General features: G+C 36.9%; 1 protein-coding gene across 3 annotated transcripts in view; it reads right to left on the bottom strand.

Annotated features, from left to right (window-relative positions):
• The window catches only part of DMXL2 (Dmx like 2), a 156,388-nt gene that overhangs the window by 59,116 nt on the left and 78,609 nt on the right, over positions 1–18,663 (bottom strand). For all 3 annotated transcript variants that reach the window (XM_070422857.1, XM_070422866.1, XM_070422876.1), the window contains exons 14-17: positions 14,342–14,431; positions 11,926–12,043; positions 5,416–5,535; positions 2,329–2,556 (exon numbers count right to left, since the gene is read on the bottom strand). In XM_070422857.1, coding sequence (XP_070278958.1) covers positions 2,329–2,556; positions 5,416–5,535; positions 11,926–12,043; positions 14,342–14,431 — 556 coding nt within the window. The remainder of the gene's footprint in view (positions 1–2,328; positions 2,557–5,415; positions 5,536–11,925; positions 12,044–14,341; positions 14,432–18,663) is intronic.

Genomic DNA, 18,663 nt, shown 5'->3' with positions numbered 1-18,663 from the left:
TCAAAGATAAAAACAAATGTAGTAAAGGTTTCCTTAAATTTTTGAATATGTAACTTCATTTACTTGCGATTCATAATTTTTTTCCTATACTGCTGTAAAATCAGCAAAAATGCCTTGGCAATTTTAGCATAGTTCCTAGGATATTGGTTGGCACTCAAAGGGTTAAAGAAGGAAAGAGGATGTATGCGTGAACTGTAAAAGCAATAATGAAAAGTATAGTTGTGTACTGGGGACAGATTTTAAAAGTAGGAGTCAGAAAAGAAAAAAGATAAATGACAGTCAATTAGGCAGGTAGATAGATATGAAAACAGTGGAAGTAAGTAGAGAAGAATGTATGGGAAAGGTAGGATGAGAGAGAAAGAGGAAGGGAAGAAAATTTTAAAGGGGAGCCAGTAGAGCTTACAAGGAGAATGGGAAGAAGGAAGAAATGGGAGAGGGAGCAAAGCAGATCCAAGGGAGGAAGTGAAGAAAAAAAATTAAAGGTGGGAAGGAAGGAAAAGGGGAGGGAGGGCAGGGGTAAAGATAAAGGAAAGAAGGAATGTGGGGAGGGAGGGAGTGTAGGAGAAAGATGGGAAGAAAGATGATGGAACAGAAGTAGGAAATAAGGAGGAAAGAAAAGTTCATAAATGATGAGTCCGTAGAAAAAAGTGTTACATAAAGGATAAAGGAAAATAGTGTGAGAGGGAGAAGCCGATAAGGAAGTCAAATACAATTGAGTGTGAAGAAAATAAGATTTTTAAAAAGAGTTAATAGGGGCAACCAGGCCGGCAGGGGAGGGCAGTTAGGGGTGACCAGGCCTGCAGGGGAGGGCAGTTAGGGGGATCAGGCTGGCAGGACAGTTAGGGGGATCAGGCCAGCAGGGGAGGGCAGTTAGGGGAATCAGGCCAGCAGGGGAGGGCAGTTAGGGGGATCAGGCAAGCAGGCAGAGTGGTTAGGGCAGGCAGGCAGGTGAGTGGTTAGGAGCCAGAGGTCCCGGATTGCGAAAGGGATGTCCAACTGGGATGTCCAACTTTGGACATCCCCCGAGGGCTCCCAGGTTGGAGAGGGTGCAGGTCGGGCTGAGGGACCCCCTCCCCCATGCACAAATTTCATACACTGGGCCTCTAATATATATATATATATATATATATATATATATATATATATATATATATATATATATATATATGCCTAAGCGATCGTTAAGACCAAATGACTGGAATGACTGGAATGACTTGTCGACAGGTTGCTATGATGCACACTGACCAGCAGGGGGCAGGTTCTCAATGCAGGAGCTGCCCCCTGGTGGTCAGTGCACTCCCACTATGGGAGCACCGCTCAGCCAGAAGCCAGGCTCACGGCTGGTGAGTGCCGCTGCCGAGTGGCAGCAGCAGCAGGCACAGCAGGGCCAGGATGAGCAGCAGCGGAGCTGTGCACAGCACAGGCTGGGGCTCCTCCCCGGCCACCTGCCATTTCGGCACTGCTACATCCCTCATGGGGGATGTCGGGCTGCCGGTTTTGGCCTCCTGCAGGGATCAGGCTGCAACCAGCAGTCCGACATCCCCCCAAGGAGTCTCAGATTGTGAGAGGGTGCAGGCCAGGCTGAGGGACCCCACCCATGCATGAATCCATGCACCAGGCCTCTAGTAGCAGTACAATAGTGTAGATATAATAGTATAGATAGGTGTAATAGCAATTAAGATTGGGGCCAAAAGACCTATATTCAAGTTCCAGTCCACTGATGCCTTTGTAAAAGTGGAAAAACTACTTAAACATCTGAGCCTCTAATTTCAGTTCCCCAAAATACTATTCGAGGAACTCTTCCATTACAATTCCACATGTGGCAGATCATTTTAAATTTGTCTTCCAATCCTGCCCTCCAAGCTATCTTATCCACCGTGTTAAACTCAGTATCAGTCTAGACTAGCCAAACTATAATTGTATAGCCTACATTTTTTCGCCACCAGTATCTGCCAACTCTAGTTCAATATACTTAATAAAAGTGAGACATGATTAGCATGATGTGGATGAAAAATCTTAATTTTAAAAAGTAAGCTTTAATGATGCGCAAACGAATATATTTGTTCTTTACAATTTTGCTGTAACAATATTCCTATTTACAGGATATCATAGGGCAGGCAGGAAGCCTCACTTTAAAATACTTATACCATTTTCTGTCAAGCTGATTACATTTATCACAGATTATTACTTATAAAGAATGTTTCTAAACAGATGTACCATTACTAGAAAATAAATCTGTATTTCAATGTCAATTTCAGAGGAGTTCAGGCATTTTAGCAATTGAAGATCACTCTGAGCTACAACTACTTGGTCTTAAAGTTACCTTACCTGCTGAAGGGGTTGCTCTTATTACTTCAACTCCTTCTGGGAGATCAAGAGGTTGGCTGTATACCAGTCTAGAACTCAGAATAAGTTTACTGGCAGTTTGAAGATTGGCAATTGATGAAGAATGTGGCATGGGGCTTATACTGGGTGAGGCTTCTGGAGAAGAGTCTACATTCTTCTGTCCAGGGACTGAAAGTAGACTCTCTGATGAAACACCTTCTGAAGCTTTAGCTTTAAATAAATTAAAAAATTACTAACTATATTACTATCATCACTATACACATGTAAGTAGAATAAATTTTATTTAAGAAACATGGTTCCTTAAAAGTACTTTGAAAACAAGATTATTTTTCAGACTTTGCTCAGTTACCTTGATACTTAAAAAAAACAACAACAACTTTTTTTTGCCCTTTTACTCTTTCTTAGCATCTCCATCACAGGGAGACTGTCAGGGAAGAATCACAACATGTAAAAGCTCTCTAGTCCAATGTTCTCAACCTTTAAGACATACAAAAACCTTGGAGAACTTGTTAACATCAAGTTCCCTGGGCCTAACCATAGAGACACTGATCCGGTTATTTTGGGGTAGATCCCAGAAATCTGCATTAACAAGCCCAGGTGTTGCTGAAACAGATGAGCCATGAATCAAACTTTGAGAAATAATAAGGTACCATCTCACTTAATAGATAAAGAAATTTAAACCTGGAGAACTTAATTATTTTCCTAAGGTCATATAATTAGTTGTGGCAAAGAAGATACTAAAATACGAGCCTCTTAAATATTACATACTGAAACAAAAGAATGATTTCAAGAACAAATACTAAAAATAAAAGTTCCGATCAAATTTAAGATAGTCTAAGTTGACTGGCTTTGTAAGGCACACTGACCTTGATCTTCTTCCAAAGAGTTTCAATCTTTCACATTGGAGTGAAGTGTAAGTCTCTAAGCAGATTCAGTTACCTGTGCTCTGCTACATGTGAGGGATATTTTGCATTATGTTTATTTGGTTATGTGTCTATCTCCCCCCATTCGACTATGAATTCATCAAGGGCAAGGATGATGTCTTATTGCTTTGTACATCTAAAGAAGCACCAGAACACCAAGAGATAATCAATCCCTGTTGGTGGAAGTCAAATATGTCACTCTATTTTATAATGGCAGACCACTCAAGAAGAAATATAAAAACAATTTTTGCAAAATGGAGTAAGACTACAAACTTATCGAGTTATCCAACAGCTCCATCACTAACTAGGTGTGTTTCCTCAGATAACACACTCCACCGCCTCTGGCTATTTTCTCATCTGCAAAACAGGGAAACTGCCCCCTTCCCTTCCTACAAAATGGGCAGTTTTCATGTATATCATGCTAAGAAAGAAAATAAGATTCAAAGGCTTTAGAGCCAGAAACCTGATGTTGAAAACAATTTTTGTGACATGTGGGACTTGGTCAAGTTATTTAATATTAATCCATTGGTAAAGTGGGATAGTACCTATCTCATATATAATGCACCTATCTCAGTACCTGACACCTAGAAGTTACTCAGCATGTTCCTTCCACATCTAAATTTAAGCCTATCATTTCAAACTCTGCCAGGATTTTCAACACACTGATAAACTCAAGTAGTAGCTGTGAATGGCAATATACACTATGTTAAAGCAGCTGTGAATATTAGAACTGAAAAACAGGTGCTTTCTGTCCGGGTGGAAAAGAACATATTATTTGTTAGACTCCACTGCAATCTTACTGTTTGTATTCACATGCTATTGTCACAAACAGGGTAAACAAACAACTCTACACGAGACCTGGCCTTCGGAGAACAGCAGTGGGACACTTCGCTCATAAGCAATGAGAATGGAAGGTGTCACGTGATTCCTGTCCTACCACAGGGATCTGTTACCACCTCTATTAATCTCTTTAGAACCACTCCTGGCTCTGTGCCCAACTCCATAAAATACTATATTCTCTAGTGAGTTAAAAATTCTCTTCCTGATGAGATGGTTTTAGATTCCTCTACTCTTAACAACATGGAATGCCAAGTATTAAAACTCCAAAGGCTTTGAAATAAGTTTTGGATTCCTGCTGGCTCAAGAAGATTAGACTTCACTAGCCACAGGTAAAAGGTTCTATCAAATCATTTGGCTTTTCTAATGCCAGTTCATGGCCCAGTTAGAAGTGCTACTTACATAATTATGTGATAATCTAGATTACAAAGAGAAAGAAAAAAAATATATATGTATGTGTGTATATATACATATATATACATATATATACACACATATATATATACACACACACACACTTATATGTATATTTACAACTAGTTCACTGTAATAAATATTTAATGTGTTTAAAATCAGTTAATTATATAATTTTAAAAAAGAATGAAATCTTTTAATAACAAATATTTTGAGTTAAGTAGTTTAAAGGAGATTAAGTTTGATATAGCTATCTTATAGTTCTTCACTTTAAGAATTCTCTCTCAGAAAGTAAGTTTGTTTTAGAAAGAAAGATCTTTGCTCAATTCCTTTGCTTCATACTATAGATTTTCTATTTTGCTTTAAAAAATTACTATAAATGTACATAGCAAAAGCATGACTGAAATAAATTTTTCACCAATGGTGCATTTCCTAATGTGCTACCAAAACAGTGCTACTTATGAGCTACGGTTCAGATGCTCCACCATATTTTTCTAAATAGCAAATCTACTTCTCTTAGTGATACTAAGCTAATGTACACTGTATCAGAAGGCATTATGTATTAATCAACAGAAAAGTACAACATTAATTCTATAGAAAACTGGCTTAAAGAGACACATAGTCATAATAAACATTAAGTATTGATGGGAAAAATAAGTCAGTCAAGCTTTGGGGTTTTTTTTAATGTCTAATGTATCCATAATGTTTTAGATCACTGGTTTCATTAATGATTTATGATGTAATGAAAAGTCTGGCACATATACTGTATACTTCGATTCACCAACTCAATTTACAGTTCATTCGATTTTCACTTTAAAGAACTAAGTAATCTAAAGCATATTCAATAAGATAAAATTTCATATCTCTACATAAAAATTATAATATAACTACTTACCTAAACATGGCTGTACAGATTTAAGATGAAGGTGCCACATATGGAGAATAGAGTAATTATTGCTGTCCTTTTCAATGACCACTAGAAAGAACTTTTCTGAAAAGGGTGGTGGGCGATACCCTATTGTTCAAAGAAAAAGGATACTTAAGTTAATATGTTTATATAGGGTAAAAAGAAAAGACACTTTTTAAAAACATCTCTTATATACATAGAAGTTGGGAGGGAGAAGGAAGAATAGACATTTAGAAGCAGTTTTATATAATTTTTGTACCAAAAGTTAGGTAGCTAACAAAGACTAATGAGGCGTCAACAGTACACAAAAGCCAACACGAAGGGACACCTACTAGTCAAAGATGGGACAATATAAGCATTAGACAATAAATGAATACCATTTATTAAAACACATTGACTATATACTTTTTAAAAAACATTAATTTATAAAAATACTAAAAGAGAAAGAGAGGGCACACAGGAAAAGACGAATAAGAAGAAATGGAAGGAGGAGAGAAAGGAAGAGAAAGGCAGGAAGAGAGGGAGGGAGAGTACAAAAGCCAAACCCAGTCTCACTGGAGACCCCTCAAAGTATCTGCGGCACTAACTCCTTATTTGAAAAATTGGCAATTAAAAGGAAAAAATGAAATAAGCATTTATCTGGTGTTGGGAAAACTGGGCAGATACATGCAAAAAAAATGAAACTAGACCACCAACTTACACCATACACAAAAATAAACTCAAAATAGATAAACGACTTAAACGTTACGACTGGAAACCATAAAAATCTTAGAAGAATTCATAGGCAGCAAATATAAGACATGTGTCATAGCAATAGCTTTACCACTACAGCTCCGACCTAGGACAATGGAAACTAAGGAGAAAAAAAACAAATGGGACTACATCAAAATAAAAAGCTTCTGCCCAGCAAAAGAAAACATCAACAAAACAACAAGAGAGCCCACTGCATGTTTTATCCAATAAGGGTTTAATATCCAAAATTTATAGGAACTCATACAACAAAAGGAAAATAAATAATTGAATCAAAAAATGGGCAAAAGACCTAAATAGACACTTTTTGAAAGAGGGCATACAGAAGGCCAAGAGACATATGAAAACATGCTCTAAGTCACTAATCGTCCAAGAGATGCAAATCAAAATGACAATGAGGTACCATCTCACACCTGTCAGAATGGCTATCATCAACAAATCAACAAATGACAAGTGCTGGTGAGGATGCGGAGAAAAAGGAACACTTGTGCACTGCTGGTGGGAATGCAGACTGGTGCAGCCACTGTGGAAAATAGTATGGAGTTTCCTCAAAAAATGAAAAATGGAACTTCCATTTGACCCGGTAATCCCACTTCTAGGATTATATCCCAAAAATTCAGAAACACCAATCAGAAAGGATATATGCACCCCTATGTTCATAGCAGCACAATTTACCATAGCTAAGATTTGGAAACAGCCTAAGTGTCCATCAGCTGATGAGTAGATTAAAAAACTATGGTACATCTACACAATGGAAAACTATGCTGTTGTACAAAAAGAAGGAACCTATTTTGCAACAGCATGGATGGAACTGGAGAGCATTATGCTAAGCGAAATATACCAGTCAGAGAAAGATAAATATCACACGATCTCATCTCACTTATTTGTGGAATATAATGACCAACATAAACTGATGAACAAAAATAGATCCAGAGACAAAGAAGCATTGAACATACCGTCCAACCTCAGAGGGAAGGCAGGGGTGGAGGGTGGAGTAAGAGGTCAATCAAACGACTTGTATGCATGCATATGAGCATAACCAATAGACACAGACAGTTGAGGGGAGGGCATGTTCTAGGGAGGGAGGGGAGACAGCAGGGGAGAGGTCAATGGGGGGGGGGGGGGAAGGGAGACATATGTAATACTTCAAACAACACAGAATTTAAATTTAAAAAATATATATTAAGAATTTACTTTTAACTTAAAAAGAAGCATTTATCTTATATTTCCTATATGAAAAGAGCATTTTTTAAAAGGCATGAGGAGAGGGGTTGTGGTAGTGATACATAAGAGACTTTTTAGAAATTTTATGTATTTTTTATGAAAAGACATTATTTAGGGGTATAATTTTCCCTGTTATTCATAAATGTAAATTGTACTCTTCATATATAGAAATGAGATCTATACACAGGACAACAAACACTTTCCTTAAAATGAAAATCTATGACAACTCAGGTGGAATAGGCAGTTCCTGGGCCCAGACTGTGGTCTCTAAAGCCCATTCCCCATTAAAAGAAACAGTTTGGAGAAATGACTCCATTCTTGTAAAGGACAGTGACAAGATGAACCTGGAACATCTAGTTGTGCCAGAAAGAAAGTCAACTACCAAGACTCATGAGGTTGTGTCAAAAGGACTCAGAGGACCAACTTGAAGGGCTCCTCACTAGCTTAATATCAGGTGATGTGAGCAATAAAAAGGATAATGTCTGCAAACTGATTGAAATATGCTAAGAACATAAATATCCATGAGTAATGTGAGTACTTTTCTGTATATGCTCGAGGCCCAGTGCACGAAACTCTGTGCACAGGTAGGGTCCCTAGGCCTGGCCGGTGATCAGGGCCAATCGGGGCCTTCCTTCATTCCGCCCCACCCCCTGGTGGTCAGTGCACGTACCAGTCATAGCGAGCAGTCAAACTCCCAAGGGGACAATTTGCATTTTATTATATAGGATATTATCCTTCAACAAAGGGATGTGTGTTTTTTCTTAATAGGTTCATATGATACCAAAAAGAAAAAGAAAGCCAAACACCAACAACAAATTCCTCAGTAACTCCTGGTGGTAACGTGGGCATACACTACTTCCTCTGAGACGGTCAATGGGAAAGAACTAAGCACTTACCCTACCTTTCCTAAAAATAACTCTATTCCAAAGTAGCCTAATAGCTCCAGTTCTTAAGGGCAAGTTTTCCTTTAAAAATGCTTTCCAGCTAATAAATGAGAACCAATCGAATTAGAAAATCATAAATTTGTAATTCTTCATGAAATAATTGATTCAAAAGCAACATTACCAATGGAAGAAACCATGATATAAAAACATTGCTGGCAATCTTTACATTGGAGCCACTACCTGAAGCATCTGACTCTTAACATCACTAAAAATGAGACATTCTAACATGTTACTTCTGGTGTGATACAGAAATACACAGCATTGCCTAAGAAGCTGACAATCTGTATCTATTAAAGTCTATAGAGCTAATTTGCACTTTTCAAGAAAAAGTTTAAATGACATCACAAGTAACTAGTCAGAGAAATTTCTATAAAATAACTCTCTAAAACAACTCAGTGGCATAATGAGAGCATAACGGGGGATCACTCGAGATTAAAGCACTCTTAATTAACAATGAAACACAAAGTGTGAACTTTGTTTGGATATGGATCCAAAAAATAAAAATCCCCAACATATTTGAAACTATTAAATGGAGTCAATATGGACTAATTATTAGATAATTCTGAGGAATTTTGTTGTTAGTATGCTAATAGCAAACATGTACAGAGGAGTAAAACAACATGATGGCTGGATTTTCTTTAAAATATTTCAGAACAAAAGGAAAATAGGGTAAAGTAAGTGTGACAAAATCTTAAAATCTTTAATCTAAGTTATGGGTATAAGGAGATTAACTCAACTATGCACTCCATTTTTGCTTATAAGTGGCATTTTTTAAAATAATTACTGTAATTTTATACATAATTACACATCATTTTATTCATATCAAGTCTTTTAAGAAAATAGCTATAAAATCAGAAAGAATATTGGAGAAACTCTGCATAAAAATTAAAAGAACATCAAGAAAGGAATTAGGAAAATCTTTTGGCCTGATTTTGTATTGACAAAGAAATAACAAAAGTGAAAATAAAATATATTTTTAAATGTAAGTCTTTCAATTAAAAATACTATAAATAAAAATACCAACCTTATATAAGCATTGTTTTCTAGTAGGTTGGCATGTGTTTACTGTTAGAAATAGCAAGATAAATGCTAAAAAAAAGCAAATTTTAAATCTATAAAGTAGTACTGTTATTCTATAATAATAGTAAAAAACAAAAACTGAACATGACAATGGCGTAAGTTATAAAGAAGAAAAGTTCTGGAATATGAAGAAAGATACATGAAAGGAAAAAAATTACTAGTCTGAGGGATGAAAAGATAACTGAGATAAACCTCATAGAGGAACTCATTCTGACTTTCCACAAAATGAAAGAAAATTATCTGCATGAATTTATTATACTTTCCTTAAGTGTCTATACATAATTCTGTGACAAAAGCTTTACAAGAAAATTAAGTATGTCCATCTAGATGTTTACAATCCATAACCAAATCAGAAAAAGTATATGGATATTCTGTAAACTAAAAAGTATTTATCAAATAAAATGAATTATTAAACTAGAATATGTCTTTCCTACTTTCAAGTAGAATGTTCTATTTAATATGTTCTATGTTCAAATGGAACATAGCAGTTTTATAATTACAAAGTTATATCTTCTAAAGGGAACGTTTTAAGCTCAAGTTTAAACTAAACATTATATAGCCTGGCCAGCATGGCTTAGTGGTTAAGCATTATGAACCAGGAGGTCATGGTTCAATTCCTGGGTTGCAGGCTCAATCCCCAGTGTGGGGCATACAGGAGGCAGCCAATCATGATTTTTCTCTCATCATTGATGTTTCTATCTTTCTCTTTCCCTCTCTGAAACCAATAAAAATATATTTAAAAAATAAATAATTTGCCCTAGCCAGTTTGGCTTAGTGGATAGAGCATCAGCCTGCAGATTAAAGGGTCCCAGGTTCAATTCCGGTCAAGGGCACATGACCAGGTTGCCGGCTGGGTCCCCGATAGGGGACGTGCAGAGGGCAGCTGATCGATGGTTCTCTCCATCACTGATGTTTCTATCTCTCTCTCCCTCTCCCTTCCTCTCTGAAATCAATAAAAATTTATTTAAATAAATAAATAAACTAACTAACTAAACATCATATGGTTTGTTCTTGATAGTTCTTATGGAAAACTACTTTCACAAAAAGAAAAAGGAAATGTTTTACTTCAAGAGAAAACTGTAAGACAGTACCTTTAATTCACAGCATACCTGAAGTTTCTAGCATACCATACAACATAGTATCTTACACTCTATATTCAATAAATTTGTAGCAATTTATTATTATATTAGAGGCCCAGTGCACAAATTCGTGCACCAGTGAGGTCTCTTGGCCTGGCCTGCGGGATTGGGCAGAAACCGGCTCTCCAACATCCCCCGATGGGTCCCGGATTTCGAAAGACCCCACCTTTGAACCATCTGGGCTGGGGAGAGACACAGGAGGTTGGCCAGCAGCGGAGGGACCATGGGAGGACTCCAGGGCGTGTCCAGCCCATCTCGCCCAGTCTCGATCGGCCAAATCCCAGCAGCAAGCTAACCTACTGGTCAGAGCATCTACCCCCTGGTGGTCAGTGCACGTCATAGCAACTGGTAAACGGGTCGACTGTCTGACCCCTGGTTGTTAGTGCATGTCATAGTGAGCGGTTGAGTGGCCTTAGCATATCATTAGCATATTATGCTTTGATTAGTTGAACAGATGACCGGACACTTAGCATATTAGGCTTTTATTATATAGGATTTTGAACTTATACTAATTAATTGGTTTGCTTAAGATGCCACAGGGAACTTACTACCATTCAGAACAACTTAATTGTAGAGTTAAACAATTAAAATTAATATTTAAAATAATTAAACTAGATTTCATAAATAACATTTTTTTTACTTATTAAATTTATTGGGGTGACATAGGTTAATAAAATTATATAGGTTTCAGGTGTTCAATTCTACAATACATCATCTGTATGTTGTATTGTGTATTCACTACCACAAGTCTCCTTCCATCACCATTATCCCCCCATGCCCTCTTTTTCCTTCCCCCATTCCACCTTCCATTGGCAATCACCACTGCTGTCTGTGTCCATGAGTTTGTGTGTGTGTTGTTAATCCCTTCATCTTTTACACCCAGCCCTGCAACCGCCACCCCCCCACCCCCACCCCTCTGACAGCTGTCAGTCTGTTCTCTATCTATGAGTCTGTTTCTATATTGTTTGTTAGTTTATTTTGTTCATTATATTCCACATATGAGTGAAATCATATGGTACTTGTCTTTCTCTGACTGGCTTATTTCATTTAGCATAACAATCTCCAGGTCTATCCATGCTGTTGCAAAGGGTAAAATTTCCTTCTTTCTTATGGCTGAGTAGTATTCTATAAATAACATTTCTTGACAGAAGTCTATGTTGCCAATGAAACTGTCTTTCAAAATGTAATTTCAGCCACATATCTTCTAAATCTACAAACAAGCAATTATGATAGAACTGGTATTTTTGCTTAAAATTATGAGAGTGATTACTTGTGTTATAAAGATCTATACTTGAAAAACTTTTTGGCGGCCTCTTTTTTTAAGGTTAAGGTAAGTAAATTCATGACTTTTTAAAAAGTACCTTGTGATGGCTGAAAAAATACTTCTGTTTCCTTTTTCTCCAAATCTTCCTTATGTGGTTTATATCCTATAATGAAATCTTCTTGAAACACATGAAGCAATTGTGTATTTGCACCACACTACAAATATGAAAAAAAAGTTTTTAATTTTTGAAATTCTTTATCTCCCACACACCACTGCTCCAAAAATACTAATGTAGAAGAAATTAATCTCTCCCATGATTTCTTTATCTATTTGACTAACTGGAGAGAGAAAAAGCTACAGAAAAAAAAAAGTCATCTGGACAGAGAAAAATACTTTCAAAGATGCTATAGTCAATAGCAGAAATGAGGAGCTCTAATGAAAACAAATCAACAGATTTGCTTCTCAAAAAAGAATTCCAAAAAAAAAATGTAGTTAAGTGATCTATATCACTCTGAGCTCAAAAGTATCAGGCCTCATGCTTGGCTGGAAAAGGCAAAGCTCATTATGTAAGGCACATTAGCACAGGACTCCTTTGCTTTTCTTAATTCTACTTCAAAAAAACCCCAAAAACCAGAAAAGTTCTCTAAGTACAGGGTATTCCCAATAAATCTGTGTGGTGGGAATTATGAGGAATCCTGAAACAGCCAGTGAGGATGACACACCTCTGGAGCAATGTACTTATACACAATTAGGATTTCTAGGAGGACGGCTGAAGCATCACTGTCAGCTGCTATGCTACATAATCATGTTTTTGGACCAGAGAAGAGTAAAGAAAATCACGAATGGCAACTTAGAATCATAAAAATGAGCAGAAATTCAAGGAAAGGCTAGAACCAAACAGAAGCCTAGTATGGAAGTATGTCAGGACAATTAGATAGTTGCACCACAGATTTCAAGGTAGAAATAAGAAAAAAAAATATTTTCACAGTCATAGTATAGACTAAGGTCCCTCTCCAGAGAGAAAGAATAAGTGAAGTAAAAGGGGAGGGTGCTGTCTTCACAGATACAGAAATCGTACAATACACTGGGTACAAACCTAGAACGAGTTTTAAACTTTATCATTTATAAAAAGCCTGCCATTTATCAGAGCTTACTGTTTACCAGCCTTGTATTAAACATAGCCACGCAGTGGCCAGTGTGGCTCAGTTGGCTGGGCATTTCCCATGCGCCAAAAGGTTGCCAGCTAGTTAGGGCACATGCCCAGGTTTCAGGCTCAATCCCCAGTGGCGGGGGTGGGGGGGGGGTATGCAGGAAGCAGTCAATCAATGTCTCATTCTCACATTGATGATTCTCTCCCTCTTAAAAAAAAAAATCAATAAAGTATCTTAAAGGAAAAAAGACAGTCACAACTAGAAGGGAAAAAACTGTGAGCAAGTATGAAGTGAAAAGCAGAATGTTAGTGAATATTAGCAATTCACAATATGTAATATACTATATTAATATCCTATGGAAAAGAGTAAAGAGTGGGCTAAAGCAGGGGTGAATTTAATACCCACTCCATTAAAAGTTAAGATATCTATGGGAATGAAGCCAATCCACTCCTCTACCATATCCCTATGGAACAGAAGGAGGAAATCACAGGGTGAATGTATAAGAAAAGCATGGATAGAAAAGTTAAGGGTTTCCTAGGAGGCATTAGTAATTCGAGTCTGGCATCCAGAGTTCTATTGCCAAGAACTGATGTGGTAATTTCTCTATATTGGTGAAAATTAATATGTTTTCCAAAAAAAAAAAAAAAAACATGAAAGGCACCATGGAAAAATAATGACATAACTCTGTAGCTGTTTCTAAGTATGGTGGGCTCTTTCTTCATTTCCTTGTTTGAAAATATCGGTAACTTCCTCACCAAACTAATCTTTTTTTATATTTAGAATGAATATATTAGTTCTATCTCTTAGTCCATAAATATGATCCTGAAGATACAAATATCCTGAGAGGTAGAATGAATTTCCAAACTCCTAAGGGAGAAGGTTCTCGTTTCCTCACTAGTAGCTGGGGAAGAACACTGGCTGCACAAAAGACCTGAGATTAGAAAGATGTATATTTTTATTCTATTTTCGTCTGCATTTTAGTGGACCTCATGGAAGTACCTAATGTTTAGCATAAGAAGGCAAACACTCTAAAGATGAAGTCACCCTCTACTGAGTTGAAATGAGTAATAATGTAAGAGAAACCGCAAATCAAGCATCTATGCAGCTGTACTATATTTTTCCTCATGGCTTCCCCAATTACATCAAATGATCTTTTTAAACAAGAAAATATGGCTATAGATACAATTCAACTGGAGGAGAATAATTCCTAAATCATTAGGTTTTCCACTACAAGAATCAAGAGAAGTTGGCTGTATTTAGTGTTAAACAAGAGAATTATTTTGAGAATGAAATATATTATATGGCATATGAAACACTGGGATAAAGTATACTAATATCACCAATTCACAAGCATGTTTTTACTTGATTGGTTATTGCATCGAGTTCAATAATGCAGCCAGGTCGAGCAGTAGATTGTTGGCTCACAATATTAAACACTTCTCCAATAAGTTTCTGTAAATAAAAGCACAAAATCAATAATTTATTAATCTATCTCAATATGACATAACATCTCAGACATTAAAGGCCCCTCTAACTTAACTGGTTGACAATGACAATTCAAACATTCAAAGAAATATTGCAACTTGTTATACTCAGCCTTATTCTCATTTTTTAAACTAAATAAGCAGTTAGAAAAATCAAGTGTTTACATAAATAGTAAATAAATAACTTCAAGGCATCTTTTAACATGTCTTCTTCTTGTTGCAACCTTAAAGCTCCATACAGACATTTTGATAATATTCCTGAAAAGATGGCTTATACTAATGCCAGAAAAATAAAAATTATAATGAATTCTGGTTTTAGTATAAATACTTAAACTTAAAATAAGTGTTGTCAGTTTTAATATACTTATGATTATAGAGTAAATAATCTTCTTTTGGCCTCAGGATCTGATATGGTTCACCATGGTACTGTTAGATCCTGTCTTTATTTAAAATGTTAACATTTAATTCATCATGGAACTTGTGCTTTAATTTTGTTTAAAATGTTGCATTAAATAGTAATTATCTTGATTACTGTTTTTTAGCACTCACTCACCCTAATTCCAGCCCATCTGGAAGAAATATGGTACCAAATCTAATTCCACAAAACTTTCTGGGGCTTAACCAAGTGGCTCTCCACCTGAGAGCAGCTGGCTTCACAGCACAGGAGAATGCCTACTGAAATACAGCACCAGCTGGGGGTAATACCCTATGTGGTGGGGGGCTGCCTCCATGCTACAGTATATGCCTAAGCTGGTGATTAATAAGATGCCATTTCCTCCACAGCGAGGTCTGCAGACCAAAGCGGGGAGGAAGAAGTAACCCCCTCCCTATTACACCCAACAACGCACCTATATAATTTTTTCCCTGTCCCCACAATCTTGCACTTGATGTGCCTGAAGAGTGCTGGTGCTCAAAAGCCAAACATTTCTGTCAGGGAACATGGTCAGAGGTCCATTATACTTTAACCTGAAAGCTGAGGCAGGCACTTGACTATTTTGAACTCATGTTACTTAACCAACATACTAGTACAAAGAAGAGTGACTGGTCAGGGTGAATGATCCTGGTTTGTTACTACAAAATGTGGACATAAAAAAAACTGTGTCTGAAATTCAAGGATTTCTTGATATTCTCATACCTATTTAAAATGTTGATGGGAAACAGCAGCAACTAAAAAAAGACAGGACCTCAAAGGACCTGGTTCCCGTGGGAAAGTTTGGGCCACTCCACCAGGTTAAAAACAAAGGAAAAAAATAATACACAACAAAACAAAACTCCCAAGGGAATGCAGAATTTGGTGGCAGGAGGAGGAGGAGGCTACAATGATGAACCTTGGCTTTGTGACTATAAGAACAGGAACAGCTTTCTGTTATGTTAATTGTTTCTCCCCTCCTCCCCGCCCCCGCCCCCTAATTTCCCTGCTGTGATGAGTACTGACGGTACAATTACAATTTAGGTTCCAAGGAGTATTATGACTGAATTGGCATCATTACACAATGATACAATACCAAACTGGAATCTGTGTTTCCCTTGTCTTGGAGATAAAGGATGCATACTGGAAACCCTAGACCAGTGGTTCCCAAACTTATTTGGCCTACCGCCCCCTTTCCAGAAAAAATATTACTCAGCACCCTCTGGAAATTAATTTTTTAAAAATTTTAATAGCAATTAAACAGAAAGATATATGTATTAATGTTTCTACCTTTTTCGTAAAATATAGTAAAGAAAGGTGTAAATTAGAAACATTGAAGTTTGAAATTATGAAACTATTTATTGAACTCAGAATAGAAAGGTAATACAAAAAAAGTTAAAACAAATACACCTGTGGCCATTACCGCCCCCCCCCTCGCTGCAGCGCCCACCAGGGGGCGGTAGCGCCCACTTTGGGAATCACTGCCGTAGACAAACCACTAAAAACAAACACATAGGATGTAGCTAATAAACCCATATAAAATAGATAAAATAGAAGCATAAGAAAATACTATATTCAAAAGAAACAGAAAAAGAAGAGGAAAAAAGAACAGATGAAACGAACAGTGGGAAAAATAGCCAGACAGAACTTAAACCCAATTATAGCAATAAGATTCGAAGTTAATGGCCCCTACTCCCCAAGCAGAGGTGAAGCCTAATTCCCCCTCTCCCTTGAGTGTGGGCTGTGCCTAGTGGCACAATGACTTCCAAATAGAGCATGAAAGGGTAGGGGAAAAGGACGATAACTTTATACTGGGAAAATCTGGCAAATACTGATAGCATGTACCCATCATATAATGTGATGAGAAGGGTACTGCACATCTGTGGTATTCCCCAAAACTCATAAATTCAGTTTAACCATGAGAAAAAATAGCACAAAACCCAATTTGAGAGAAAATTCTATAAAATATCCGACCAATACTACTCAAAACTGTCAAAGTCATGAGCAAGAAAACTGATGAAGATCCTGGCCGGGGTGGCTCAGTGGCTGAGTGTTGCTTATGAACCAGGAGGTCACGGCTGATTCCTGGTCAGGGCCCATACTTGGGTTTCTGCTCAATCCCCAGTAGGGGGTATGCAGGAAGCAGCCGATCAGTGATCCTCTCTCATCATTGATGTTTCTATCTGTCTCTCCCTCTCACGTCCTCTCTGAAATCAATAAAAATATATTAGAAAAGAAAAAGAAAACTGAAGAAACTTTTACAGATCAGAGAAGACTAATGATAACATAATGTGTTTTTCTGGATGAGATCTTGGAACACATTAGTGGAAATATCAGTTAAGTCTTAATAAAGTCTGGAGTTTAATTAATTTTATCATACCAACAATAGTTTATTAGTTGTGACCAATGTTTCCCGGTAATGTAAGAGAAAGCTGGCGGTGGGGTAGTCTGGTAACTCTACTTTACTTGCTACTTTTCTGTAAATCTAAAACTATTCTAGAATTAAAAGTTTATTTAAAAAATAACTAAGGCAATGAATAAATTAATGTTTTCAGAGTATAGAGATAAAGGAAAAAATAAGATCATTAACAGAGGCTGGTGGTTTAATGTTAATAAAGTCCAGAGAATAAAGAACTCCATGATTCCTACTTTGTCTCTGATTTGTTATTTCAATAATTTAGCTTGCAAAAGTAGAAATTTTCTACAATGGATAAGTATTACTTCTAAATTTTTTTTAATGGAAGGTTTAAGAAAAGAAGTGCATTGGGCCCTGGCCGGTTTGGCTTGGTGGATAGAGCGTCGGCCTGCGGACTCAAGGGTCCCAGGTTCGACTCCGGTCAAGGGCATGTGCCTTGGTTGCAGGCACATCCCCAGTGGGGACTGTGCAGGAGGCAGCTGATCGATGTTTCTCTCTCATCGACGTTTCTAGCTCTCTATCCCTCTCCTTTCTTCTCTGTAAAAATTCAATAAAAATAAAATAAAAATAAAAAAAGGAGTGCATTGGTAATGTGGAAGTGGAACGCCAGGATAAATAAAGAAGTTGCAAGAATGTGTCTAAATGAATTTATATTTTCTGGAAAAATAATGCCCAGGTTAGAAGAATTTTGCAAATGAGATCGATGAACAACACAGGAAGTTTCCTGAGAAATCATAGGGAATGTCATATCCAAAAGACTAAAAAGGCAAATGTTCCAATTTTCAAAAAAGGAAAACAGGAAGTGCTTGATGTCTACTTAGTACAATGTTGTCATCAGGAGAGAACAGGTTGTATACATTCATTCAATCTACTATCCATTAAAACAGTCATAACATACACATTTCACTTCCTTTTTTTCACTTAAGAAAATTTGGCAGACGGTGTATTTCATTTCAGCAAAGTATATAACAAGCTGCCTCATGGAAATCTTTGGGACAGCTGGAGAAATATTCCAGACAATAAAAATGAAAAAAGATTTCAAATGTACACTACTAGACTCTTTCTTCACGCCTGTCCTGTTTAAAATTGTAATAAATGACTTAGATGAAGATGTAGATACAACATTCATCAAATAAGCTGATCCTGTAAGTCAGACAATAATAACATATCAGAATCTGGATTCAAAAATATACTAAAAAGTTGTATTGCTAAGTTGAGCCTAACAAAATGAAATGTAACAGGAAAAATAGGCCAACATTTGGGCCCAATTCAAATACACAAATATAGAATGGCTTACTGGCCAAAAAAACTAAAACTTGGGGATATTTGAGAGTCAGCTCAATATGAATCAATTACATACAAAGGAGGTGGTGTG

This window comes from Myotis yumanensis, unplaced genomic scaffold (assembly GCF_028538775.1).
Source record: "Myotis yumanensis isolate MYYU_CA2020_CCGP unplaced genomic scaffold, mMyoYum1.0.hap1 SCAF_1, whole genome shotgun sequence".
Classification (NCBI taxonomy): domain Eukaryota; kingdom Metazoa; phylum Chordata; class Mammalia; order Chiroptera; family Vespertilionidae; genus Myotis; species Myotis yumanensis.
Note: the sequence above shows the minus strand (reverse complement) of the source record. Positions and strands in the feature narration are given on the sequence as shown.